General features: G+C 49.3%; 1 protein-coding gene across 1 annotated transcript in view; it reads left to right on the forward strand.

Annotated features, from left to right (window-relative positions):
* The window catches only part of frem2b (FRAS1 related extracellular matrix 2b), a 97,477-nt gene that overhangs the window by 61,532 nt on the left and 8,812 nt on the right, over window positions 1-27,133 (forward strand). Inside the window, exons 7-16 of the mRNA XM_030381158.1 lie at window positions 5,710-5,859; window positions 10,878-11,087; window positions 12,496-12,693; window positions 13,955-14,119; window positions 14,797-14,979; window positions 15,608-15,738; window positions 16,656-16,811; window positions 17,983-18,286; window positions 19,354-19,485; window positions 21,400-21,731. Of these exons, the coding sequence (XP_030237018.1) occupies window positions 5,710-5,859; window positions 10,878-11,087; window positions 12,496-12,693; window positions 13,955-14,119; window positions 14,797-14,979; window positions 15,608-15,738; window positions 16,656-16,811; window positions 17,983-18,286; window positions 19,354-19,485; window positions 21,400-21,731 (1,961 nt within the window). The remainder of the gene's footprint in view (window positions 1-5,709; window positions 5,860-10,877; window positions 11,088-12,495; window positions 12,694-13,954; window positions 14,120-14,796; window positions 14,980-15,607; window positions 15,739-16,655; window positions 16,812-17,982; window positions 18,287-19,353; window positions 19,486-21,399; window positions 21,732-27,133) is intronic.

Raw genomic sequence — 27,133 nt, forward strand, 5'->3', positions numbered from 1 at the left:
GCTGGGACTTGGACCTCCTCACCGTGGGTCACCACTCGCCCCTCTCCCACCTGTGCTGACGTCACTGCGTCAGGTTCACCTGAAAGGACCTTGAGGTGATGCTAGGCGCTTCACGCTGGGGATAAGGAACACATCTCTCTGCAGGCTGCCGCTAAGCCGGGGTATAGGTGGCGTTCTCAGCGGTGTGTCAGAGGATCAGGATAGAGGGAGAGAGAGAGAGGAGATAAAGTGAGGGGGAGGAAGGAGAGCACGGTGGTAGAGCGATAGGACGAGAGAAACCAAGAGATAGGGGGATAGGGATAGAACGGAGAAAGAGAGAGGGAAGGAGGGGGAGCAAGAGTGAAAGAAATGGAGAGTGAAAGAAAGAGATGGAGAGAGAGAGAGAGAGTGAACGGAAAAGAGCAGGAGAGAGGGAGGGACAAGGACTTAGAGACGACGGCCTGAGGCGACTGTTTCTCTGGCATTTTGACCACACTTCAACTCTCCAGCACTCTCCCACCGCACGGCTCGCCTCTCTGCCACTCGGTGCAAGACCGAGAAGGTGGTAATCGTTTCCTCAACCGCAGACTGGACTCACACTGATCCTCACACACACCACCACCACCACCGCTGGACAAAACACCACATTTACAAAACAACCTTGTAGAACCGTGGTGAATCGGCTGTAGCGCAGAGAGAGTAAAAGATACAACAAAGTAGTGCTTTATCATTCCCCGACAGGGAGCTCTGGTAACACATCAGAAAGTAGAGGAGAGAGTGGAATTGTACAAAAAGCAGAAACTAAAATAAGAGTGTAACCTTCTAAATAAACACAGTTGATATATCTAGATGCACAATGTGGATTGTAACAATGGAGAGACAGACAAATGGAGACAGACAAGAGAAAGCGAGAACGAACCAGGGAATGAGAGAGGGAAAGCAAGCGATTGAAAAAGAGATAGAGAGACTAATGGCGAGGGAGAGAGAGAAAGAGAGAACGATTGCCAAAAAGTGAGAGGAATAGGGCCTGGTCTCCTATTTCATGCCGATTCGTGTCTTTCAACCCTCAAATATTACCCACACCTGTTCCCGAGGACAACGAAACCCGCGGGTGGACGGTAATGAAAGGCAGCGTCCAGTTGATCTGCGGCCAGGGAAGCTAACGCCGCGCAGCGTCCCCCACTTTAATCATAGCTTCTAGCGCGTCAGCCGGGCCCAGAATTTACAGGGCGACTGTCTGAGGAATGAGAGGATCCTGCTGTACAAGCGTTCTGCTTGTTTTTTTACAACCCGCAGCCACCCAAATATTTCCCCGGATACGGGAGACCGTATAAAACAGCAATTACCTCTGCGTGACAGAACAAGCTTTATGGAAGACATCGCCGGGAAATATCACAATGGGGATACTCTTGTCATGGCGTCCACCTGAGAGTAGATACCGTCTCTACAGGCAGCCCGGAGACACGGCGATCCAGCCCCCACTGCATTGTGGGAAGTATTTACTTTTTATTTTGCATAGGATATTTTCGGAATCATAGTGCGTCCAAGTGGAAACTGGACGAACTTTTAGATATTTTAGAATATTTTTCATTTCTGTCGACGTGGAAAATCTCCCAATCCGCAACAAAAGATACAGGTGGCAAAAGAGAAGAGGTCTTTGGATACAGAGAAAGGTCACTGAGCAGCGGATAGGGGTTAGACTGTGGATCCAGAGAGAGGTCACTAAGCAGCAAATAGGGATTTAAAGGGGTTACAGCGGAAAATTTAAGGCGGAAAATAACGTTATAAGAACAATAAGATGAGATTCTGGAGAAAACTAAACAAACCCAAACGTCGCCAAACTACCCTGTCTGCACTCAACGCTGCTCCAAGATTGGTTACCTCGCTGAAATGTCAGCCGAAACCTTGTGTGCGATTAGTCAGAAAAGCAAGACAGGCTCGATTTATTTTGATCCGATTTCCCCGTCTCCATCTAGATCCCATCCGGTGTTAACTAATGGAATTCAGTGACCAAACTGAAACTGCATTAAATGTAAAAAACAAGTGTGTCTGCAAAAGACTTCTTTTGCTCTGGGCCGGACAAAATACAATCAACTTCTATTGAAGTTCCATGCCCAAGGTAGACGAGTGAATTCGTGGCCAAGTGACCGCGGGCAGGACCTCCTTGTGGCCCACAGAGTGCGGCTGGATCCTGAATGCAGGTGGAGGGTGAGGCGGTGGCGGCAGCCTTGGCCTTCTTCTATTTAATGGCCTCTGGCTCTTTGAAGCTCGCCATTTTCTTCCCCCCCCAGTCAACCCTTATCTGATTACTGGGCTGCAACAACAAGGGCCAACCTCCCAGGCTGCCAACCTGTGCTGCACGGGCGACTATATCTGATTACGACGCCAACACAGAGGCCAGATAAGGCAGCCAAAGCCTGTTTTGTTTGGCTGTTGTGGGGGAAGAGGGGGGGAGGGGGGGGGGGGGGGGGGGGGAGAAACGCTGGCAGCTCACGGTGTGCAGCTCTTTGTCTTCAGTTTGTTCTCAGCACAGATTTAAAGTGTTTGTCCTTTGCCTGCACCCATGGGGGGGGGGGGGCTGAAGTTATTGTGCCTATAGAGAGAGAGAGGGAGAGACGGAGAGAGAGAGAGAGGGAGAGGGAGAGGGAGAGGGAGAGTGAGAGAGAGAGAGCAAGAAGGGAGAGAGAGAGAGGGAGAGAGAGAGAGAGAGAGAGAGGGGGGAGAGAGAGAGAGAGAGGGGGGGGGTCACCCAGGGGAAGCCGGCGGATGCTCTTTTTTATTTCCTTTGCCAGTCGTCTCGTGCGAAGGTGAGGCCCATTGTTGCAGAGTGTCATTCAGGCTGAAACCACACACGCCCGCCCGGGTGTCACTTGAGAAGCAGGAATCAGATTAGCGAGAGGAAGGCTGTCTCGGCTCTTTGTGGTGAACCCGCGTTACACTGAGGTGCTGTGTTGTCTGGCGCCGCGCACACGCGTTTAAGTTCCTCGCTTTGACTTCCTCCCGCGGCCCGAGCGTTGTGGCGACGCCGAGCCGCGACGGGATCGTATCTCAAAGGAAGGCGCTCCTCGCGTCCGCCTCGACATTCGCCGCCGAGTGGATCCCGTCCAGCGCATCCCGTTTGCGGTGTCTCATCTCAAGCGGCGGACGTGGGGGGAACTTGTTGTTGCACATGCCGTCGGGGTAGGCGGCGTGCGTTCGCCTTCCTGCGCGAGGCGAAAACGGGTGGCGCCGTCCCTGTCCCCTCTGCATGCGACGCGCGGGCCAGGCAGAGCTAAGCGCGTCGTCATGGTAACCACATCTCATGTCCATGGCCGCGCCGACTCGTTTAATCTATTCGTTATGCACGACTGCTCCTCGACCCCTCTCCTCTCCTCGGCCTTTGGGTTGTTATGGTTTAGTTGCGACTGGACGGTCGCGGCTTTAGGTTGAAACCAATTCTGGTAACAATGATCTTGTTTATCTGTTGTGGATTACACACACTACACACGAGATATAAATATGAGCTCAGGGGGTCTGTGGATTGGGGAGGGGGGGGGGGGGGGTGGGGGGGGGGATTGGGGGGGGGGGGGGGGATTGGGGTGTCACCACACGCCATAACAAACCTCCAGCAACAGTTAATGCATTGTGTTGCCGTCTCGTCTGTTGTCGTTATTATTGTGTCCAGGGCTGCAGCGATTGTTTGATTAATTGAAAAGTTTGTCATTTGATTTAGATTATGGCATGAAGGGCTTGAACATTTCAAGTAGAAATGCAAAACGGTTGCTGCTCAATGCTTCAGAAATATATTTGGTTCATGAGTCATTTTAAAATGAATGCTTCATTTTTTTCTCGGCTGCTTCTCAGAAGAAGCCGACACATTTAAGGAATCATTTGGAACTCTGCTTATTCATGACAGGCATTTGCTATTTATAACAACAATACATACTCAAGACTATTGCAATTCTAATACTTTAAGTTTCAGTGAAGCCGTAGTTGTGTTGCTGAGGATAGTCGTGATGTTACGTTCAGTTTTGTTGTTGTGTTGTAGCCAAGGCCTGTACACTCCATCCACTCGCACAACATTCAGTGGCATTCTCCTGTCCTTCACACGCAAGAAAATACCAAGTCCTCAAAGAATAGAGAGAGAGAGAGAGAGAGAGAGAGAGAGAGAGAGAGAGGGAGAGAGAGAGAGAGAGAGAGAGAGAGAGAAAAAAATAACAGAGAGAGAGAGAGAAATTACAGACTTGAAAGCAAGAGGAAGGTGGAAGAGAGTGAGAGGGGGGAGGGAGACAGATTGAGAAAATTAGAGAAACAGAAAATTAGAGACAGGGAAATGGAGGCAGGAAATAATGAGAGGGAGGACGAGAGAGACAAAGAGTGAAAGAGAGAGCCAAGTGCTATTGCTTTGGCAATGTTGTTACAGAACTTTCATGCCGCATATTTGAATTGAATTGAATTGAATTTCTTTGAAATTAATTGAATGAATTTAATTGAGAGTGCTGAGGGAGAGATAGAGAGATGAAGGGACAGAGTGAGGGAGAGAAAGAGTTTGTGTGTTTGTGTATGTATGTGTTTGTTGTGTGTGTGTGTGTGTGTGTGTGTGTGTGTGTGTGTGTGTGTGAGAGAAAAAGGGACAGCAAGGGAGAGTGAGAGCGTGAGCGTGAGAGAGGAATGGACAGGGAGAGGGAGGGGGTTAGAGAGAGGGAGGGGACAAAGAGCGGGGGAGCCAGAGAGAGAGAGAGAGAGAGACTGATAGAATGAGGCAGAGTTTGTATGGTGTGAGAGGAGTTGAGCTGCGCTGGAATCTCCTCTCGGACTAATTGCAGTGGAGGCAAGCCTGAACTGGAGCCGCCAGTGTCCCCCGGACCTCCTGTCAGGCCTCCTGTCGGCTCCTCCAAACCATCACTACCACAGCCTCCCCCCCCCTCACCCAAACCTCCCCCCAAAGCCTCCCCCACAATAGTGACTTCACCCCTGGGCCTCCCAGCTGCGTGGGGGTGTTTGAAGCGCCTTTTTTTTTTTTTTTCAGGATGTAAAACTAAAAACCCACACAAACAAGCCCGAAAAAACCCCACATACGCATACCCTTTTTGATGCATCGTTCCCGGATGCCAGTGAGCACTGTTTAAGTATTTGAAATAACAGCGTGTGTGTGTGTGTGCCTGCGTGTGTGTATCGCATGGCTGCTTCCCCCCTGTAATCAGCAGTAATTGTGGCGAGTTGCGACGGCGATTACTGCATCAACTCCCCAATTACATCAGGCGCTGTGCTCGCCTGTTGTGAAACGCGGCAGGGACAAGATAGCCACTCACTACATGATACCCCTCTCCCTATCTCTGTGCTCCCCCTTTCCCTTTCTCCCCCCTTCCCCCTCCCGCTCTGTCTATGTCTATCTTGTTGGCACAGGAAACATACAATTACAATGCCAAGGCGTGTTAAAACGTTAGGGTACATTTAATACAATAACCATTTACAAATAAAGCTTGAATAAGTGAGTGAAAAGTACTCGCCCCAATTATACATTTACAGAGATGTGTTAACATTATTAAATTAATTATAACGTCATTTGGCCGTCAAATCTGCTGACTTCGCTATTGAAACGTTTTTGATAGTGACTTTTATATAGTGACTTATACAGAACACTCATCGTCTTTTCTCTCTCTTGCTCTTTAAGTCTCTCTGCTAATTGTATCTCTGGTTCTCCCTCCTTCTCTCTCTCTCTCTCCCGCTCTCTCTCTCTCCCTCCCTCAGCTCCGGTGTTCTACCTGGGCCACGCCCTCTACCAGGTGGACGAGAGCGACGGCTTCGTGGAGGTACAGGTGTGGCGGACGGGCACCGACCTGTCCAAGGTCGGCTCCGTCACCGTGCGATCCCGCAAGACCGACCCCGTCTCCGCCGAAGGTAAAGGCCCTCACAGGGGAAACCCCACCGGCATGCTACAGCGCCCTCCATACCTGGCCTCCCCTCTAACGCTGGGGGGGGCTCCACTGAATAAAGCCTTCATCCTGCCTTCGCGTCTCCTCCCCCCCCCCCTCCCCACACACGCAGAGCCGTTCCCCACGCACCTCTTCTTTGAACATTGAACACGATCAATGCAGATGGATGTCATCATTCACGGGTGGAATCGGTTGAGTCGAGGCCCGGTGTCTGCCATTGACAACTGAAGCTCTGTGATTCTCTCTGCCCCCTCGGAGCATCAGAGCGGTGGAGCAGCGCGGCCGGCGGAGCACCTTGCCATCGATTATTGCGGCAGCGTTTCCGAGCCGCATGCAGGGGGGCTGACGGAAGGCTCATTAAAGGAGAAGCCGGACGGCTCCGGCGGAGCCCAGCCCCGTTAGAGAGCCTGCGTTTGGACTCCTCTGTCAGCACATCCACGAAGCAAAAAACAGCGTTCCAAAGACGCGGCGCTGGGCCCACATCGTGTTGGCACAGCAGCGTCCTTGGGAGCGTTAGTTTTGCTGTTGAAATCATCGCAACGTGCTTCTAAAAAAAGCAGATGATGCACCACAACAACCCACTGAAGATACACACATTCCTTTTTATTCATTATTCCGGTGTCGGGTTGGCTGAGGCCAAAACAAATCACTCCTTGGTTGCCGGATGTGTGTTCCCTGCTCGACCAATCAATCCGCAGATGTGCTGACGGAGAAGTATAAACCGGGCCCTCAGGCAACGACGTCCCCGCACCTCGCCCGGGGATTGATTGCGGGAGTCAATCGATTGGTTCACGGATAAATAACGACGATGACGTTGGTACGATCATGGGGTTGGGAGAGAAACAAAAACACTAAGTAGGGGGGGTGGGGGGGGGGGGGGGGGGGGGGGGGGGGGGGCTACGGGCCACCACTGGAGAGAGTCACCGAGCATGAACAGTAATCAGTACGTCCTCGCTAGGCTGTCACGGCTGGCCTCGTTCCCGCGGGATTAGCACGGGGCGCTACATGACCTGTGGAATGTAAGCAGTGTTTTGGCTTGAGTGGCGGGGGGGTGGGGTTGGCTCTCGGGGGTGGTCGCTGTTGTCAGGACATTGCTCACGAGGACCGACAGGTAGAGACAGCGTTATGGTTCCGCGGGGTTGAAAGAAACTCTGATCTAGTGTCTGTCTGCGGCAGAGCCCACCGCTCTCCTCCTCCCTCTCCTCCTCCGTCTCCTCCTCCGTCTCCTCCTCCGTCTCCTCCTCCCTCTCCTCCTCCGTCTCCTCCTCCGTCTCCTCCTCCTTCTCCTCCTCCGTCTCCTCCTCCTTCTCCTCCTCCGTCTCCTCCTCCGTCTCCTCCTCCGTCTCCTCCTCCACTCCTCCTCCGTCTCCTCCTCTCCACTCCTCCTCCCTCTCCTCCTCCGTCTCCTCCTCCGTCTCCTCCTCTCCAGTCCTCCTCCCCCCCCCCCTGCCGTCCTCCCCCTTCCCCCCTCCTCCTTATCCCCCTTGTCGTCTTTCACCCCCCCTCTTCCTCCTCCTCCTCCTCCTCCTCCCCCCCCGTCCCCCTCCATGTTCTCCTCTTCCTCCTCCTCCTCCTCCTCCTCCCCCCCCCGTCCCCCTCCATGTTCTCCTCTTCCTCCTCCTCCTCCTCCTCCTCCCCCCCCCGTCCCCCTCCATGTTCTCCTCTTCCTCCTCCTCCTCCTCCTCCCCCCCCGTCCCCCTCCATGTTCTCCTCTTCCTCCTCCTCCTCCTCCTCCCCCCCCGTCCCCCTCCATGTTCTCCTCTTCCCCCTCTTGGTCCTCTTGCTCCTCCACAGTTCGACCAGCTGTTCTTTGTGTGTTCCAGGGTCAACCACAAGTATTTCATATCGCTGACACATACACACAAGCTCAGCCGGCCTCATGTGGGTCTGTGAGAGGTTGTCTCATCAATACCTGGACCTTTCACTGCCGGGGGGAGCAGCAACCCTGACTGCCCACGCTCTGAAGGCCTCCTCACTTCCCCTGCGAGTCCTCAGCACACACTGCTTCTCTCCGGTCCTCTGACTTAGGGGCTGGTATATACACCCCTCCTCTCCTCTCCTCTGACTTATGAGTTGGTAAACTCCGTCCTCCTCTCCTCTCCCCTGAATAAGGAGGTGATAAACTCACTGCTCCTCTCCTCTCCTCTGAATGAGGAGGTGGTAAATTCACTGCAACTCTCCTCTCCTCTGATTTAGGAGTTGGTAAACTCACTCCTCCTCTCCTCTCCTTTGAATAAGGAGGGGATAAACTCACTCCTCTTCTCCTCCCCTCTGACTAAGGAGGTGGTTTAACCTTATTGAAGAATGTTAATCTGTGCCCCCTCTTTTAATTAATGCACTTGTTATCCAAACTTTTTTTTTCAGACTCCCCTTTTGGCAACAATAAGTAATCCCCCCTTCAGCCGTTCCAACTGTTCTCAGTAAAACGATATAACAAACACAGCCATTACGCCCTTCAAATGAAATGAATAAACTTTGAGCTCAGCAAAGTGGTGAATTCCATTCACTTTCACAGAACAGCGAATCATTTCATCAACATATCGCCCCTAAGCCTTCAGGAGACGTTTTTGCTATCAGTCCCTGTCGCTATCATCTTCCCGGTAAACTTGTAGAGCATTTATTTAATTTGTGCTTTCAATAATTTATAGCCGCCATGACCTGGAGACTGTAAAGCAGGGGTTCTCAAAGTTTTGACAGCTGAGGGCCAATTTAGGAACCCAAAATTTGACTGAGGGCCGCCAAAGGAAAAAAAAAATTGGCGGGAAACGCCGTCAGCATCCCAGTGGGGAAAAGAAACATTGCACCGTGGACCTCTGGGAGTGAGGTCTAAATCACGAAACTGAGGTTCATCCTTTCAAAGTAATGTGCAGTCGGATTAAAACTAACAAATGTAACAGGATTTAATTGAGACAGAGTCGACTTTTCACTTTCACTATATTTATTTATTTTTGTTTAAATTAATATTGATATAATAATTGAAAAAAAAAAAAAAGTATATATATATATATATATATATATATATTTTTTTTTACTTACATCTGTATGTCATTGTGGGCCGCCAGGAATGTTTCTGCGGGCCGCCATTGGCCCGCGGGCCGCACTTTGAGAACCAATGCTGCAAAGTCTTCAGACCGTCCTCAGACCCTCACGCTCATGGCATTGACAGGCCTAACATTTGCGCGCTTGCGTGCTTCTTTCTTCTTCACTTTAGAGGAGCGCGACACGTTTCCAATCACGGCTTGGACCGTGCGCGAGACCCCTGTCGAAATCCTTCTCGCCTCAGTCCTTTACTCACCGCTCTAATGTGCAACACATTTCTAATTGTTTGTTCCGGTCTTTGAGTTGCTTTTATACAGGTTGCGATTGAGCTTCTCCCCTCATTAAAATGCGTAATATTAGCTTCTATCCCATCTTTCCTGCTAGCCTCCTGCAGTACCCCTGCTCCTCCCACTCAGGGAGTCACTCAATTCATTTAAGGGGAAAGTTATGTGGAGAAAATTGTGTTCCAAATTGTTTTCAGTCTCTGGAATTACAGCCAAGCTTGTTTCTGTACTACAACGTTTTGGGCACGGAGCGAATTCTAACTTCGACAAGACCTAACTTGTGCTCAGCTTAACGCCAGAGTTGCAGCGCGGTGCGAGTGGAATCACAATGCAGGAGGTTTGGAGCCTTGAGACCGGCCAAGTGGAAAACCCTCCTGCTAACAGGAAGGATGGGCTGCTGTAATATTGTACGTCCAAGGGACCGTGAACTAGAGAGTGGCCGAGAGGGCCGCGGTGAGAATTAATGAATGCTAAACCGCCCTCAAGGCTTGGGGCTCTCCACATTGTGATTCTAATTGACCGCCGCTGTAGCTAGGGTTTCATACAGCACAAGTTACACAAGTTTGTTTTTTGCCCACATTAGATTCCAAAATTTAGCCTAGATTCTAACTAATTCTTTCCACACATAAATTAACCAAGATTCCCACCCTGGTATTTTTCTCTTCAAAGTATCTTTCCGTTAGGAGTTGGCTTTCAAGCGAACTTTCACTTGTTTTGCTTCTTTGTTCATGTATTGTCCACTTATCCACCCACAAATACATTATAGTTTATACCTTAGATAAGGTAAAAAAAAGCCTGTTCAGATTGGGCCGATTGCTTGGCTCATAGTATTGCTGCTTGTAGCTTTTTCGAGGACTGCTCATCAAAACAAGCTCAAACTGCACTCCCTTGGGCACTCAGCAATACACCCGCAAAGTGGGAAGTGGATCAGATGAATGGTAGTCGAGAAGGACAGAAATACATCCATACATACAGACAGAAATACAGACAGACATACATACATACATCCAAACATACATACTTACAGAAATACATACAGAAAAACATACATACATACATACATACATACATACATACATACATACATACATACATACATACATACATACATACATACATACATACATACATACATACATACAGAAATACAGAAATACACAGAGAAATACATGCATACAGAAACCATTTTTAGATTTAAGATATATTCTCCGGTCCTTTATGTTAGAGGGGATCAAGGTATATACTTTAAGTTAGGGGATGATAAATCATTCAGGTACCCGTTTTGAGTTCCAAGGAGATGTAAGGTATATGTTTTAAGTGGTCATTTATATTTTTAGTTTGCGGCTGACTTATTTATAACATTATACCGGAGCATTATAATGTACTGGTAAATGAATCACCGGCCATCATGAAACAGGATGTGCTCACCCTGCGTTATATTTTATATCCCATATATCCTGAATGCACACACATACATGCAAGCACGCACACACACACACATGCACAGATGCTCTCTCTCTTTCTCTGCTACACAAAGATACACACACACACACACACCTTCAACACACTCAATCGCCACCCACACCAACACAATCACCCCTGCACACAGCCCCCCCCCCCCTCCCTCGTATGTGACCCATATCTGTGTTTCGCGGCGCAGCTGGCGAGGACTATGTGGGCATCAGCAGGAGCCTGGACTTCGCTCCCGGGGTCAGCGTGCAGACGGTGAGGGTGGCGGTGCTGGATGACCTGGGCCAGCCCCGCCTGGAGGGGGCGGAGAGCTTCCAGCTGGTCCTCCGTATGCCCATGAACGGTGTCCTGGGAGATCCCAGCAAGACCACGGTGCTCATCAACGACTCCGTCTCAGACCGTGAGCGCTCCGTGTTTGTTATGAGTTCAAGATTCAAGATTCAAGATGGTTTTATTGTCATATGCACAACAATTACAGAGCTGTCGCTGGCAATGAAATTCTTTAGTCTTGGGCTCCTCCAACAGTGTAATATAAGAGAAAGTAAAGATATATGAGAAACACAAGTAGGAAAGCTGAGACTTAAATAATAAAAAATAAATATAATAATAATAATAATAAAAAGTAAGTGTATAAGAGGAACACAAGTAGGAGAGCAGGGAACTAAATGCAAAACTAAATATGTAAAATGTAAACAGACATGTTTATCCAGATGTCAACTGGTAAAAAGTGGCAAGTTATAAAGTGGCAAGTTAGAAAGTGTCATGGTGGTGAGCTAAGTAGCTTAGGAGTTCAGTAGTCTTATGGCCCGTGGGATTGTTAGTGTTGTTCTTCATCGTTGTGGTCACCATAGTGGTAATAGTCTAATGTTTTAATAATGTTTTCATATTATGAAGGACCCCCCCCCCCTAGTCAAAGACTAGCCCTTTTCAGCTGTGAGGACCAGATGTTTATTATAAGTTGTTCTTCTTCGTCGTTGTGGATACCATAGTTGTAGTGGTGATAGTCTAATGTTTTAATAATGTTTTTATATTATAAAGGCCCCCCCCCTAGTCAAAGACTAACCCTTTTCAGCTGTGAGGACCAGATGTTTATTATGAGTTGTTCTTCTTCGTCGTTGGCACCATAGCTCTAGCGGTAATAGTCTGACATGTTTTTAAATAATTAAGGCCCCCAGTAGTCAACGACTAGCCCCTTTTCAGCTGTGAGGACCAGAACTGAATTATTATTTAAGTGTTATTGATACGTTTTTATTTTGTATTGTGGTCATTTCAATTATTATTATTATTTGTATTTCGAGTATTTTTCAAATTATTGAATTGTAGTAGTTATAGTATTTGGGATTAGATGCAGTAGTATTAAAATTATACTACTTAAAAAAAAAAAAATAGTAGTCATAGTTGCAGTAGTAGTAGTAGAAGAAGTAGTGTAGTTCTAGTATTAATATTATACTTATTCATTTCATCATGATTTTAATATGATATTTGTTAGTATTGCTCGTAATAGGTGGAGTAGCAGTATGACAATATGATATTATTATGTATGATACAGTATGATATTTGTTTTATTTTGTCTTACTTTTTTCATAGTAGTAATACTAGTGTTATTGCTATGAACAAAATTCATTATGATTATTAGTAATATTATAATTTTATAATAATAACAGTGATATGGAGTGTTGTAACAGTTATTATTTTCTATGGGGGCTTTGTGTTTGTGCTCTTTGCCACTATTTATTACTATATATTCCGTTATTGATTTTGAGCTATCGACGTGTTTACTGATTGATCTCCGGTTGTCCCGGCGGCAGTGCCGAAGGTGCAGTTCCGGGACGCGGTGGTCTCGGGGGAGGAGAGCGGGGGCGGGCTCGTGGCGGTGGTGTACCGCAGCGGCGACCTCAGCTACCGTTCCACCGTGCGCTGCTACACGCGCCAGGGCACCGCCCAGGTCATGATGGACTTCAACGAGAGGCCTAACACTGACGCCTCCATCCTCACCTTCCTACCAGGTGAGCCCTGGGTTTATTATAGGGTGAGACACAGAGGACGGTCTGGGAGATAGCGAGGAGGACGTGCAGCGAAGGACCAAGGCCCAGGAATCGAACCCGGGTCGCTGCGTTCTGGACAGTGGTACATGCTCTACCCGTCGAGCCACCAGAGCGCCCCAATTAAGCCTTTTTTTTTTAGCCGGAGGGCTTTTACTTGTTTACTTAGTCCAGCCCGCGCCTTACGCGGGCGAACAGCGGGGGTTTCCGCTGGATACAACATCCTCGCATCGCCTCCAGTGTCACGCCAACACTGCGTGTGCTCCACAGGGTTTGAATTGGATCAACATCAGACGGTCCTTTCATCATTCGTCATTTCGTCATTCGTCATTTCATCAATCGTCATTTCGTCATTTCATCATTAGTCATTTCATCATGGTTTGTGAGTGAAAGCGTGAGGGTGAGGGAAGACAAGCGTTGGCCCGTCAAGAATTGACGCTGAGTGATAGTGTTGTGCCTGGACAGTGGAGCCCATCAGAGGCGCTGCAACACAGTGGAGCACCTCCCATTGAATGTTATAACAGCGCCGCAATACGTCCTCTTTCAAACGCTTAATAATATCAACGCAGCGCAGAAACCGTAACAGTCTCAAGATGTAACCTGGAGAAGTCTCCCCAGGGACGACCAAACCAGGGTAAACCAGTCTTAACCAGTATGTTATTTGCTGCCACCGTCTAACCCCATGTCTTACCCAGGCTCCACTGTACGGCCCGCTTTGGAGCGGGATCTGAGCCGGTATCTTAGCCTCTCCTGGAGTCACGTTAACAGCAGAAGATGAATGCCCTGGAAGGGAACAATAAATCTCCGAGATCTTATCCTACATTCCCTCCCAGTATTATATTACATCCTCCTCGGCTTCTGTATGTGTATGTGTGTGTGTGTGTGTGTGTGTGTGTGTTTATCTCCATGTCGGAAAAACAATCCCAATCGATGTCTACATCTCGGACTGGACCGGAGCTTGTTTGCACCTGCAGATGTGTTAGTTCCTTCAGATGGTGTGCCAACACAGACATCATGTCTGTTTTTATCAACGCGGGGCTTTATTCTCTTTACATTAAGCCTGGAGTCTCTCTTCCTCCGGCTTGTTTTGTGTTGCTGTTTAAAAACGGACATATTCAGGATAAATCAATGACGGCGTTGCCGTGGGGACCTTGAAGACGCGCTCACGGCGAGGTGTCCCGGTGTTGGAGCTGACCCCCCCCCCCCCCTCTTGTCTCCGTCTCAGGGGAGGTGGAGAAGCCCTGCCTGCTGACGCTGGTGGACGACGCGGAGCACGAGGAGGAGGAGGAGCTCCGGCTGGTGCTGGGGAACCCCCGCAGCGACTCCCCGTTCGGAGCCTCCGTCGGCGCCCGCAACGAGACTCTCGTCAGGATCCAGGACCATGCGGACAGTAAGACACAGCGTGACAGACTGACCAGGAGACGCACTGACAGACAGACTGACAGAGAGAAAGACTGACCAGGAGACGCACTGACAGACAGACAGACAGACTGAGAGAAAGACTGACCAGGAGACGCACTGACAGACAGACAGACAGAGAGAAAGACTGACCAGGAGAGGCACTGACAGACAGACAGACTGAGAGAAAGACTGACCAGGAGAGGCACTGACAGACAGACAGACAGACAGACAGACAGACAGACAGACAGACAGACAGACAGACAGAGAGAAAGACTGACCAGGAGACGCACTGACAGACAGACAGAGAGAAAGACTGACCAGGAGACGCACTGACAGACAGACAGACAGAGAGAAAGACTGACCAGGAGACGCACTGACAGACAGACAGACAGACAGACAGACAGACAGACAGACCGATGAATGGAAAGACAGATGGATTAAAGGACAGAACGATGGACGGATATATAGAGATAGACAGATGGATAAATAGATTAATGGACAAACAGTCAGACAGAGAGACAGACGGACAGACAGACAGATAGCTAACTCACTTGACTGACGGACCAGTACGACATCGCCGGTCCAGCGCCCTGTAACCACAGCATCGCTGTGGTTACAGGGCGCTGGACCGGCGATGTCGTACTGACCCGTGGGTCCCCTCCTCAGGGTCCATCATCAGATTCGGGGAGACCAGGTTCAGCGTGCTGGAGCCGGGGGAGGCCGGCCACGTGTCCCTGGTGAGGATCCCCGTGGTGCGCGTGGGCGACGCCTCCAAGGTGTCCCTGGTGCGCGTGCACACCAAGGACGGGTCGGCCACCGCGGGGGAGGACTACCACCCCATCTCCGAGGGTGAGGAAAGCTTCCACACAACACTTAGCGCTAACAGACACCCGCACACATTGCAAGCACACACACACACAATCACCAGACACACGTACACAAACACAAACACGCACACGCACCAGACACACACACACACACACGTACACAAACACAAATACGCACACGCAAGCAACCACACACACACACACACACACACACACACACACACACACACACACACACACACACACACACACACACACACCAGACACACGTACACAAACACAAACACGCACACGCAAGCAACCACACACACACACAAACAGAACCACACACACACACACACAATCTCAGGCACACACAAACACACACCCACCTCTTAACACTCATCATGATAGTCGTAGCTCTTTTATGCACCAGTGTTTGCTAGCACAGGACACTCAATGCTTTCACACACGGCTTCACGTTAGCACCTTCTTCTTGGTTATCTTTAGCTTTCCAGCAGGATGGTTCAAGAAATGTAATTGAATATATATATCGCTCTGTCCATCTCTCTACCCATCCATCTATCCATTCATCTCTCTGCTTCTCTACCCCTCTATCGTCCGTCCTTCCGTCTGTCTGTCCGTCCGTCCGTCCGTCCGTCCGCCCACAGAGCTGGTGTTCAGGGCAGGAGACCAGCAGCATTACGTGGAGGTGGAGGTCTTGTTCGACGGCGTGAGGGAGATGAGGGAGGCGTTTACCGTCCACCTGAGGCCTGACGAGAACATGGTGGCCGAGACTAAGGTGACATCACCCGAAGTTCCCTTACGGCATTGATAATAGTAACTATGACAATGCATTGCATTTATGTATGGCCTTCCGAGACACTCAAACACACCTAGCAGTGGCAAATCATAACTGTGGATGTAGATGAGCAAGATGTCTCCATTGCATCTCTTCGTTTCTTATATGCTCACATTCTTATTATGCATTACACGATGTCGTCCCTGGCAAATTTATTTATTCAATCATATTAAATATTTATTAAATATCAACCTTATCCAATGTTTTAAGGTGACCTTTTTTTTTATTCTTGATATATGTTTAATAAAGTAGATAATATAAATATTTAATTTGATTGAATAAAGTCATAACAGACATTTAATAGCGTACCATCTCATTATATAGTCTATAAACTGGAAGGCTCTGCCAGCCCTGGGGGTGGGGGGTGTGTGGGGGGGGGGTAGTTTTGTTGCTAGGGTGCTGGGTTACATAACGTCCGCAGCCCAACCTACAAGGCACCCTTGAGCAAGACGCCCTAATCTCTAACGACATCCGTAATGACCTGTATCTGAATTAAATGCAGGGGAACGTATTTGGATAAAAGGCGTCGGCTCGAACGGCTGAGCAGGAACGGCTCGATAGCGTGAGCCGCGCGCGACCGCCCGCTCGTCGGGGGGTGGTTAAAAGTAATTCAGCTGCGGTGCCTTGCCCAAGGACACCTCGACACTTTACCAAGGAGGGGGACGAAGGAGGGAGGCGGATCAAAGCGCAGAGCTCATCCGTCTGCACCGCCATCTGCTGCACCTCCTCAACGCCCCCCCCCCCCCCCCGCCCCGCCCCAACTCCGGATTCCGCCACTCAACTGTCGCATTCCTAACGAGCTCCTAACGACCAATTAGCGGTTCATTAACACAGCGTCTCTTGTCCTTGCTCGTCAGATGAGCAAAGCCATCGTCTACATCGAGGAGGGCACCAGCATGGCCGACGTCACCTTCCCCGCGCCGCCCTACGTGGTGTCCCTGCTGCTGTACGACGACCCCGAGCTCAGCCGGGACGCGCCCCCCGTCGCCGGGTACCCCGTCATCTGTGTCACCGTAGGTTCCAGTCCCAGATCCGGTTCGTTCCGGTGTGTGTGCTGGCCGTTTGAACTGTTGTCGTAGGTTCTAGTCCAAGCCGAATGTCACAACGTGATCAGGTTTCGTTAAACTGTTCTAGGCCCTTCAAACTGTTTCAGTAGTTTGTAGATTAATCAAACGGTCACCGTAGGTTTCTGTCCCTTCAAACTGTTTCAGTAGGTTGTCGATTATTCAAAATGTCCACATAGGTTCAAGTCCACTCAAAGTGACGCAATAGTTTCTAGCCCTTGTTACTTATCCATCACATATTCTGCCTTGTCCTAGTTGACACATTCCGTTAAATAGTTTCCATATGTTGGAGTCCTTTAAACTGTTAACCTATCTACAGTGTGTTAAAGTCTTTAAACTGATAGACGCACACATAGATAGTTTGATAGATACAAAAATATGGATAAATAGTGCTTGGGTTATGTAAATGAACAATCCAGACCAATTAAAGCCCTGTGAATCTTAAATCTACAGCATTAGATTCAAAGATAGGTAGCAGTCCTTGGAAAATGTTTCCTTTTAAAGAGGTTTAAACCCTTTACTTTAACTATCTAATTTAATAATTTGAACCATAGATGGTGTTTCTCTATTTTATAATCATTAAACATATAGACCATACTGTGATTCTGTATTTTATAGTGATTTTAACTGTGCAGTAATAGACTGCAGGCCATACTTTATAGTAATTTAATCCGCAGTCAGGGTTAATGTAGTTCGCAGTCATTTAGCCGCGTGTAGGTGTGTCAAAGCGTGCGCTCTGAGGTCATCCGTTTGAGATGCTACTCGCACTAATCCCCGGGTTTCGTTTAGGGGAGCCATTTCTGCGGCAGCAGATTCATAACAAGACAATTAGGCTGACGGGAAGCCATCTTAAACATTCTGTCCTCGCCTAAACCACGGCAGCTGTTTGTGAGCTTCATCTGGGGGCAATTCCTAACTGTCTCTCTCTCTCTCCCTCTCACGCCCCTCTACTCACACTCATATCTTTCCATCTATATATTTCTGTCTATTCTTCTGTCTGTCTATAATCTATCAATCCATATCTACGTCCATCTGATGAACCATCTCTCTCTCTCTATCATTCTACCCGTCCGTCCGTCCACCCCTCTCTCCGTCTCTCCCTCCCTCGCTCTCTCCGTAGGCCTGTAACCTCAAGTACGTGGACTTCCACAAGACGGGCTCCATCTGTGCCAGTGAGAACATCAACGACACGCTGACGCGCTACCGCTGGCTGGTCAGCGCGCCGGCGGGCCCCGGCGGCGTCACCGGCCCCCTGTGCGAGGTGGACTTCGACACCTTCTTCAGCTCCTCCAAGCGCATCACCCTGGACTCGGTCTACTTCCAGGCGGGCTCCAGGGTGCAGTGTGCCGCCCGGGCCGTCAACGGGGACGGCGACCTGGGGCTGGAGCTCAGCAGCTCCCCCGTGTCCATCAGCCTGGAGGAAGGTGAGTGGGCGGGCACGCCTGTCTGTCTGCCTGCCTGTCTGTCTGTCTGCCTGTCTGTCTGCCTGCCTGTCTGCCTGCCTGTCTGTCTGTCTGTCTGTCTGTCTGTCTGTCTGTCTGTCTGGAGGAAGATAGGTGGACACACCGTGGTGTCTGTTTGTCTGCCTGCCTGTCTGTCTGTCTGTCTGTCTGTCTGGAGGAAGATAGGTGGACACACCGCGGTGTCTGTCTGTCTGTCTGCCTGTCTGTCTGGAGGAAGATGGGTAGGCACACCGTGGTGTCTGTCTGTCTGTCTGTCTGTCTGTCTGTCTGTCTGTCTGTCTGGAGGAAGATAGGTGGACACACCGTGGTGTCTGTCTGCCTGTCTGTCTGTCTGTCTGTCTGTCTGTCTGGAGGAAGATAGGTAGGCACACCGTGGTGTCTGTCTGTCTGTCTGTCTGTCTGTCTGTCTGTCTGTCTGTCTGTCTGTCTGTCTGTCTGTCTGTCTGTCTGCCTGCCTGCCTGCCTGTCTGTCTGTCTGTCTGTCTGTCTGTCTGTCTGTCTGTCTGTCTGACTATCAGCCTGGAGGGAGGTGGGTGGACACATGTCAGACTGCCTGTCTGTCTGTCAGCCTAGAGGAAGACGGTGGGTGGACACCCCTGTCTGTATGTATGTCTTCTGCCATTAGCCTGGAGGCCGATGTGTGGGGAGATCTGTTTGTTGATCGTGGGTGGGTGGAGATCTATCAGATCTATCAGTCTATCATTATTTCCCGTTTTTCGTTATTTCTTGCCTTCTCTTTCAGTCCAGTGTTCATTATATCACTCTTATTCACGCTCATATACTTTCTCTCTCTCTTTCTCTCTCTCTCTCTCTCTGCTGGACCAGAAGTAGTTGTTTTTTGTTATTTGTTTTTGCTGGCTGTGCTTTCTGTTTTTCCCGCCAAAGCGCATCGTGTTTCTAGCTCTGGACTTCAAACGTGGCAGAATTAGCCACGCTTAAACCATGATGTGTTTGTTTGACGTTTGTGTGTATGTGTTTGTGTGCGTGTTTGCGTGTGTGTATGTGTGTCTCTGTGTTTGTGTGTCCAGGGATGTGCCAGCCGCGCGTGGTGGGCTCTGTGGGGGCGGAGCCATTCTCTGCCAAGCTGCGGTACACGGGCGCCAACGACGTGGACCACCCCAACCTCATCAAGCTCACCGTCAACATGCCTCACATCGACGGTGAGACACCACAGCCCATCTCTGACCCACCACTGACCCACCTCTGGCCCACCTCTGCTCCACCTCTGACCCACCTCTGGCCCACCTCTGACCCACCTCTGGCCCATCTCTGACCCACCTCTGGCCCACCTCTGACCCACCTCTGCTCCACCTCTGACCCACCTCTGGCCCACCTCTGACCCACCTCTGACCCACCTCTGGCCCACCTCTGACCCACCTCTGGCCCACCTCTGACCCACCTCTAGCCCATCTCTGGCCCACCTCTGACCCACCTCTGACCCACCTCTGGCCCACCTCTGGCCCACCTCTGACCCACCTCTGACCCACCTCTGACCCACCTCTGGCCTACCTCTGACCCACCTCTGACCCGCCTCTGACCCACCTCTGACCCGCCTCTGACCCACCTCTGACCCGCCTCTGACCCACCTCTGGCCCACCAGGTTTAGCGCTAAACTCATGATGAGCGAGCAACGCGTAGGAGCTAGGTTGGCCACTGGGAGTATAGCCAGCCAACAGACGGGAGTTCAGCGCTGTTCACTCAACTCCATAGGAAGACATTGGCAGCGCTGGCGACAGCGCCGCTGAGAGCTCATCGTCTGTTGACCACTTTAATCACCGTAAACACCACGGAGATTAACAGTCAGCTGCAACCCCCTCTATTACCCAACGTGGGCCCGACGTAAATGTGTTGCGTTTTTTTATTTCGACATTAATCGGGCTTGTGGAGATTAGCGATATCTTCTCCAGCGAGAGGCTTTAGCTGCCAGACAGACGTCGTAATCTGAATCAGAAACCATATGGACATACGGTTGATTATTATTCAGTTTATTCAAAGTCCTGGCTCACAGTCTGTGTAACTGCTCCCACACCCTCCCCTTGTTCCCGTGTGGCTGAGAAGACTAACAGTGGCTTTAATATATAGCTGCTTCTGTTCCTTCCCATCTGTATTACTTTTAACTAATCGAGAATTGTTAGGATTATATCTGGTGTGCGTGTCTGTGTGTTTGTGTGCGTTTGCGTGTGTATGTATATCCGTAAACTAACGTTAAAAGTTTGGGGTCTCTTAGAAATGGCCTTATTTTTTACAGAAAGCACTGTTTTTTTTCAATGAAGTTACGTTAAATGAATCAGAAATACAGTCCAGAACTCGTAATGTGGTAAATGACTATTATACGGCTGAATTTTAATGGAATATCTACATAGGTGTACAGAGGCCCATTTCCAGCAACCATCACTCCTGTGTTCTAACGGTACATTGTTTAGCTTATTGTGTTAAAAGTAGAGCTGTCAAGCGATTAAAATATTTAATCGTGATTAATCTCATTAATGTCAATTAATCGCGATTAATCACAAATTATTTTTCTATGCTAAATATCCCTTGATTTTTTTGTCCCATAATTCTTCTCATTTTAATTCTCTTATCAACATGGTGAAGTGCATCGGCTTGCCTTGTGCAAATGATTTTTACACTTTTATACACTGATCAAAACAGGACGATACAAAAAAAGAGCCTACAGTGCAATTAAACGACTGCTTTGAACAAATGTCATTTGAACATAGCAGTCAGGCTACTGCTTCTTTGTTTTGAGCCAAAGAAAAAAAAAAAAAAAAAAAGTTTTTTTTTTTTTTTTTTAATAAAATAATTGCGTTAATCGCGCGATAAAAAAATGTAACGCCGTTAAATTTGGTTTGCGTTAACGCCGTTAATAACGCGTTTAACTGACAGCTCTAGTTAAAAGGCTAATTGATGATTAGAAAAACCTTGTGCAATTATGTTAGCACAGCGGAAAACCGTTGAAGGAAAGTGCGAGTTTTCATGGAATTGTCTGGGCGACCCCAAACTTTTGAACAGAAGTGCATGTGTATGTATGAATATATAAATATGTATGACCGTATGCATATATGTATGTGCAGGGATGCTACCCGTGGTTTCCACCCGGGCACTCTCCAACTTCGAGCTGACCCTCAGCCCGGACGGCACTCGGGTGGGGAACCACCGCTGCTCCAACCTGCTGGACCACCACGAGGTGCAGACCCGCCACGGCTTCCTGACCGACGCCACCCGCAACGCCGAGGTGATCGGGGAGACCTCGCCGTACCAGTACAGCGCCGCGCTGCGGGGAGCGGGCACGCTGCGCTTCTACCGCAACCTCAACCTGGAGGCGTGTCTGTGGGAGTTCACCAGCTACTACGACATGTCCGAGCTGCTCAGCGACTGCGGCGGCACCATCGGCACCGACGGCCAGGTGAGGGGTTCACCGCCTGAATAGAGGACCACACCGGGGAGGGGGGGAGGGGGATCAGAGCATCGTAGCCGTAGCTCCTGGCTTCACCACAACATCCATAAGAAATGTCATGTGTTGATAGCAACTTGTTGTTCCGATTCCGCCGGAGCTGCAGTTGATCTTTGGATAAGACGTTTTGTGAATAGTTGTATGGTGATCCCCTGTTGTGCTGTCCATATAATCCGTACTAACCGACTCATAATGATTCCAAAATGCTCAACTTCTCATCGCGTCATCATTGTCAACATTCGTGGCAGGCGGAAGATTGCCAAATGCTCTTCGGCTAAATTTGGCACAAGGAAGGGATTTTGAATAATTATTTTGGTATGGCATGATTTGCTGAGGAAAAAATTCTCTCCAATCTGTTTGTTCTGGCACTGCCGTCTCCCTGTAAACCGATTTTCAATTCAGTGTTATTAAGCGGAGGTGCGTAGCCTCAATGCTGAATCATCAGGTGACCGGGTTACCGAGGCTATTCATGCAGTAACGCGTGTATAAATAACGTCCAGTTACCCATGGAGGCAAATGCAGCCTCTAATGCAAACAAATTCGGTTTTCCTTTAATAAGGCAAATAATAATAATTCATTGTATTTATATTGTGCTTTTCAAGGGCACACAAAGTGCTTTAGATAGTGAGTTTACGAGAGGTATAATTTATATAACTTTATCGATCCCAGATGGCAAACAATGGCGGCAGAGAGTTGCAAGCACACATCAGGGGGTAGAATAAAAAAAGGAAATAACAATTGCAAACGATAACATGAGTAAATATCCCCCCAAAAAAAAAAATACTATATTGAAATTCTCTATATCTACAATTCTAATAGTTGAGTTGGAGATGTTGAATCGTCAACCTCCTCCACTACAAGTAGCTAGCACCCACCTGGTTGATGCCAACTCCCCCCTCACTGGCTATCTCAGAGCTGAGGAGGGAAACTATCCAATCAGAGACCAGGGGGGGGAACGGGAGACCAGGTGACCATGGCGGAAAAGGGGCCAGGACCCCGGGTTTAGCACCCCTACTCTTACGATGAGTGCCATGGGGTCTTAAGTGACCACAGGTATTCAAGACAATCCCATTAATTCTCGTTGTGAACTGAATCTTGTGACATATTCCATGTGTCAGAAATGGTTGCTACGATGCGGCACGCTTTGACCGGTAACAATGTTTCAGGGCGGGGCACGCCACTGGAGTAATAGATAAAGATGAAAGAATAACACTGATGGTTTAAGAAATTGACCTCTCTGTTCAGTGGCGTGTCACTTGCGGTAGGTCAAGATGGATGAATGGCTTCCAGTATCGGTTTCACTCGCTCACTTGTGTCACAGTAACCTCTGTCTGTAATAGAGCATTACGTCCGACTGTCTACCAGCACATCTTGCTTCGCCGGCAAGGCACAGCGATTACCAACCACCGAGAAAGGCGTTGGACGACCTCCAGATCATGGCTTGAGCGAAGGGTTTCACGTTGCGAGGAATGCACTGATGCTTCACCGGTGATTTGCTCTCCACGTCCACCGGTGGTCCATCGTTTCTAGGGGAATAGGCCAGTTAAAAATCGGTTATTGGATGTAATTGTTCCACATCATTTTCAAGTAAAGCTTAATAAGATAACCCCAATTCAGAGACCAGAAACCAAAATGCTTGACATTTCATACGTGGTTCCGCCTCCCTCTTCCTCCTCTGCCCCCCCCCCCCAGTGAAGTGAATGCTGGAGGGTGCAGCCGGTGGAACTGAGCATGTGCAGAGCAGTGAAACGGGAGCAGCTTTATCACATCTGGGGTCGTTACGCGTAGGTCCTCCACAGCAGGAGAATTCAACCTTCCAGTAATGCAGAAAATACCAATTCAGCGATTTTTATTGGCCTGTTTTATGGGTCAGTTCGGGCCTGTAACTGCTAACTGCACTTGTCCCCTATTCTTTCCGAGGAGCCTCCGCTGTTTGTGTTTTTGTGTTGTTTCCTCCACCAGGATGAATCATTCACAGAGGAGCTAAAACCCTCCCTAACTCCCGTAGGCTTTTCCTTTTAAGACCCGCAAGCCAGGGGAGGGATGAGCAGCCTCAAAGACAAGCTAGCTTACGTGTTAACCGTGAAGCTAACGCTGTCGGCGAGCCCCCTTACATCGGGACTGTTATTAGCGATCTGTATCCTGTCAGGGGGAAGAAGTTAACCAGCCGCTCCCCCCCCCCCCTGTAATAAAAAGCCTTCCCTCTGTCGCGGTCCTCCCCGTGGCGGTCCGCTACAGAGGCTCGGCCGCTGTGTGGAGACACGCCAGGCGCGAGCCGCCGTCTGGGAGACTGCTGTGAAGGCTTTCAAGTCGTGCGAGATCCGAGATCCGCCCCGGACGCCGTTAATAAGGCTAGACGCTCGGCTAAGACGCCAGCTAAGGCGGGGCGGGGCGGGTCAAATAACAAACCAAAAAACAACAAAAATAAATCACGGAGTCGACAGGGCTCCCACATCGCTCCCACATCGACCCCCCCCCCCCCCCGCTGAAACATTATTTATGAACACCGTTCCTACGGCGCTGGCGTCTCAGCACTGGGCTGGTTTCTCTCTCGGTAGCGGGGTGCGCGTGTGTGTGTGTGTGTGTGTGTGTTTGTGGGTCGCTCTCTACAGAGCTCAGGCTTGTTAATATAATTGATGGTTCTACTTGAGCGTGGCCGGGAGTTCAGTCAACAAAAAGGCATTCGCCGGCGCGATGACAGCCAGCTCTTAATGACTGGAGAGGACTGGCCTCTGGCCTCTTAAGGGTTAATGGGGATTTGGTAGGAGCTCTTTCTCTTTGCTGATCGCAGGAAACACCAGCAGCAGACCTCAAGGCGAGGGCGATTTAGCTTTAATGCACCGCGGCCATTAATAAATCCGGGCTATGCCAGTGTGGTTTATTCAATACTAAACATCGCTCAAGTGGGATTATTTTTTTATGGGATTCATTTATCTCTCAGTGGGTGGTGTAAATAGAAGATCAGTTCAAGATAAAGGTTTATCTGCTCTTGCTGTGTGCGGTGCAATCACACCCCAGTTAATGGAAACGTACAGGGTGTAGTTTATCTGCGTCCTCTAAGATTACATCGATGGGAAAGTCACTGGAAGAAACCACAAAGTAAGTGGAATGGATAAAAGGGTTGGTGCTTAATGAGTAAAACAGTCCAATAGTACCAACATTGGTACTATTGAGGCGAAGGAGAGCCGCAGACACGGACTTCAGGTTCAAATCCATTTGTCCGTAAAACCACGGAATGAGCAAAAAGAAAAGATGGCGGCCCTCGTTGCCACGGTTACCGCTTGTGTGTGCGCAGTGATGGTCGGGGCCCACCACTGCGGTGGTGAGGAGATGAGAAGGTTTGGAGATAAGGAGGTGAGGAGGTAAGGAGATGAGTTGGTGCAGAGATAAGGAGGTGAGGAGATGAGGAGGTGAGGAGATAAGGAGTTGAGAAGATAAGGAGATGAGAAGGTGTGAAGATAAGGAGGTGAGGAGGTAAGGAGATGAGTTGGTGCGGAGATAAGGAGGTGAGGGGATAAGGAGATGAGAAGGTGTGAAGATAAGGAGATAAGGAGATGAGTTGGTGCGGAGGTAAGGAGATGAGGAGGTATGAGATGAGTTGGTGCGGAGATAAGGAGATGAGGGGGGCTGCTGCTGGCGCCCGAGGCTGTGGGGCACGTCTTCACACGAACACTGAGCTAGTGGAGGCAGGTTCCCCCCCACAGTCACTAGGAGATACCTGAGATACCTGAGAGGGAGAGGGGGGAGAGAGAGAGAGAGAGAGAGACCTGAGAGGGAGAGAGAGAGAGAGAGAGAGAGAGAGAGAGAGAGAGAGAGAGAGAGAGAGAGAGAGAGACCTGAGAGGGAGGGAGAGAGAGAGAGAGAGACCTGAGAGGGAGAGGGGGAGAGAGAGAGAGAGAGACCTGAGAGGGAGAGGGGGAGAGAGAGAGAGAGAGAGACCTGAGAGGGAGGGAGAGAGAGAGAGAGACCTGAGAGGGAGGGAGAGAGAGAGAGAGACCTGAGAGGGAGGGAGAGAGAGACCTGAGAGGGAGGGAGGGAGGGAGGGAGGGAGGGAGAGAGAGAGAGAGAGAGAGAGAGAGAGAGAGAGAGAGAGAGAGAGAGAGAGAGAGAGAGAGAGAGAGAGAGAGAGAGAGAGAGAGAGAGAGAGAGAGAGAGAGAGAGAGAGGGAGACCTGAGAGGGAGGGAGGGAGAGAGAGAGAGAGACCTGAGAGGGAGGGAGAGAGAAAGAGACCTCAGAAGGAGAGGGAGGGAGGGAGAGAGAGAGACCTGAGAGGGCGAGGGGGGGGGGGGAGAGAGAGAGAGAGAGATACCTGAGAGATATAAACAGTACATTGAGAGAGAGAGAGGGGAACAACGAGAGGGGATAAAAGAAAGAGAGACACCTGAGATACATGAGAGAGGGAGCGAACCCTGAGTGATATATACCTGAGACAGCAACAGAGAGAGAGAGAGACAACTGACATACATTGAGAGAGTGGGAGAAAAATAAAGAGAGGCACCTGAGAGAGGGGGTATTAGTTTGAGAGAGAGACATTGAGTAAGAGACAGTGAGAGAGGGAGAGGGAGAGAGAGAGAGACACTGAGTGAGAGAGACAGAGACAGAGGTACCTGAGAGAGATGTTGAGTGAGAGAGAGAGAAGCAGGGGCTGAGAGGGGAGAGAGACTCCTCTCTGACTAACCCTCCACGGTGGTAGGGCTGTGGTGTTTGCTTTTATGTTTGACTAAGAAACACACTGTGGCTTCTTTCTTTTTTTTTCGTGAAGTCGACAAACGTCTTTGATGCAATTCCAGAAAATGTCTTGAAAGCAAGCCCTCGGGCCCCGCAGCTTTGGCGTTGACGTGCCACTCGGGTCTGGCGGACAACGTAAACACATCTTTAATGCGACATAAATTGTGAACAACGGTTTATAATGTGCAGATGAAATGAATTCAAATTGCTGGATCATATTTAATTTGGCTGAGAAGGTGTTTTTTTTCTCTATACAATGCACGGATGCAAGAAACTTTAATTAACAGTGTCTTGCAAATGAGGTCAAATAGATTTTGTAGACATGTGTGTTATAGCGTTTGTCAATGTGATCTATAAGTCTCTGTAAAATATGTTAAGAGAGGTATCTCAATCTGGAATGTTATAAAGTAGGCTGCATTCACATTTTCAATTATTATTTTTTCATTTTTCATTCTTGCTTTATCCAAGCGACTCATAATGGGTTTGCGAACATTCAAAGCATAAATGTTCAATGGCCGTTCATAAAAGGGACTTCGACATGAAGTCAAGGTGCTTTTAAGATAAGAGATAGGATTCTAAAAATCCCAGACAGAATCCTAGACAGGTGGGATATACTCAGCAGCCT

This window comes from Gadus morhua, chromosome 16, assembly GCF_902167405.1.
Source record: "Gadus morhua chromosome 16, gadMor3.0, whole genome shotgun sequence".
Classification (NCBI taxonomy): Eukaryota; Metazoa; Chordata; class Actinopteri; order Gadiformes; family Gadidae; genus Gadus; species Gadus morhua.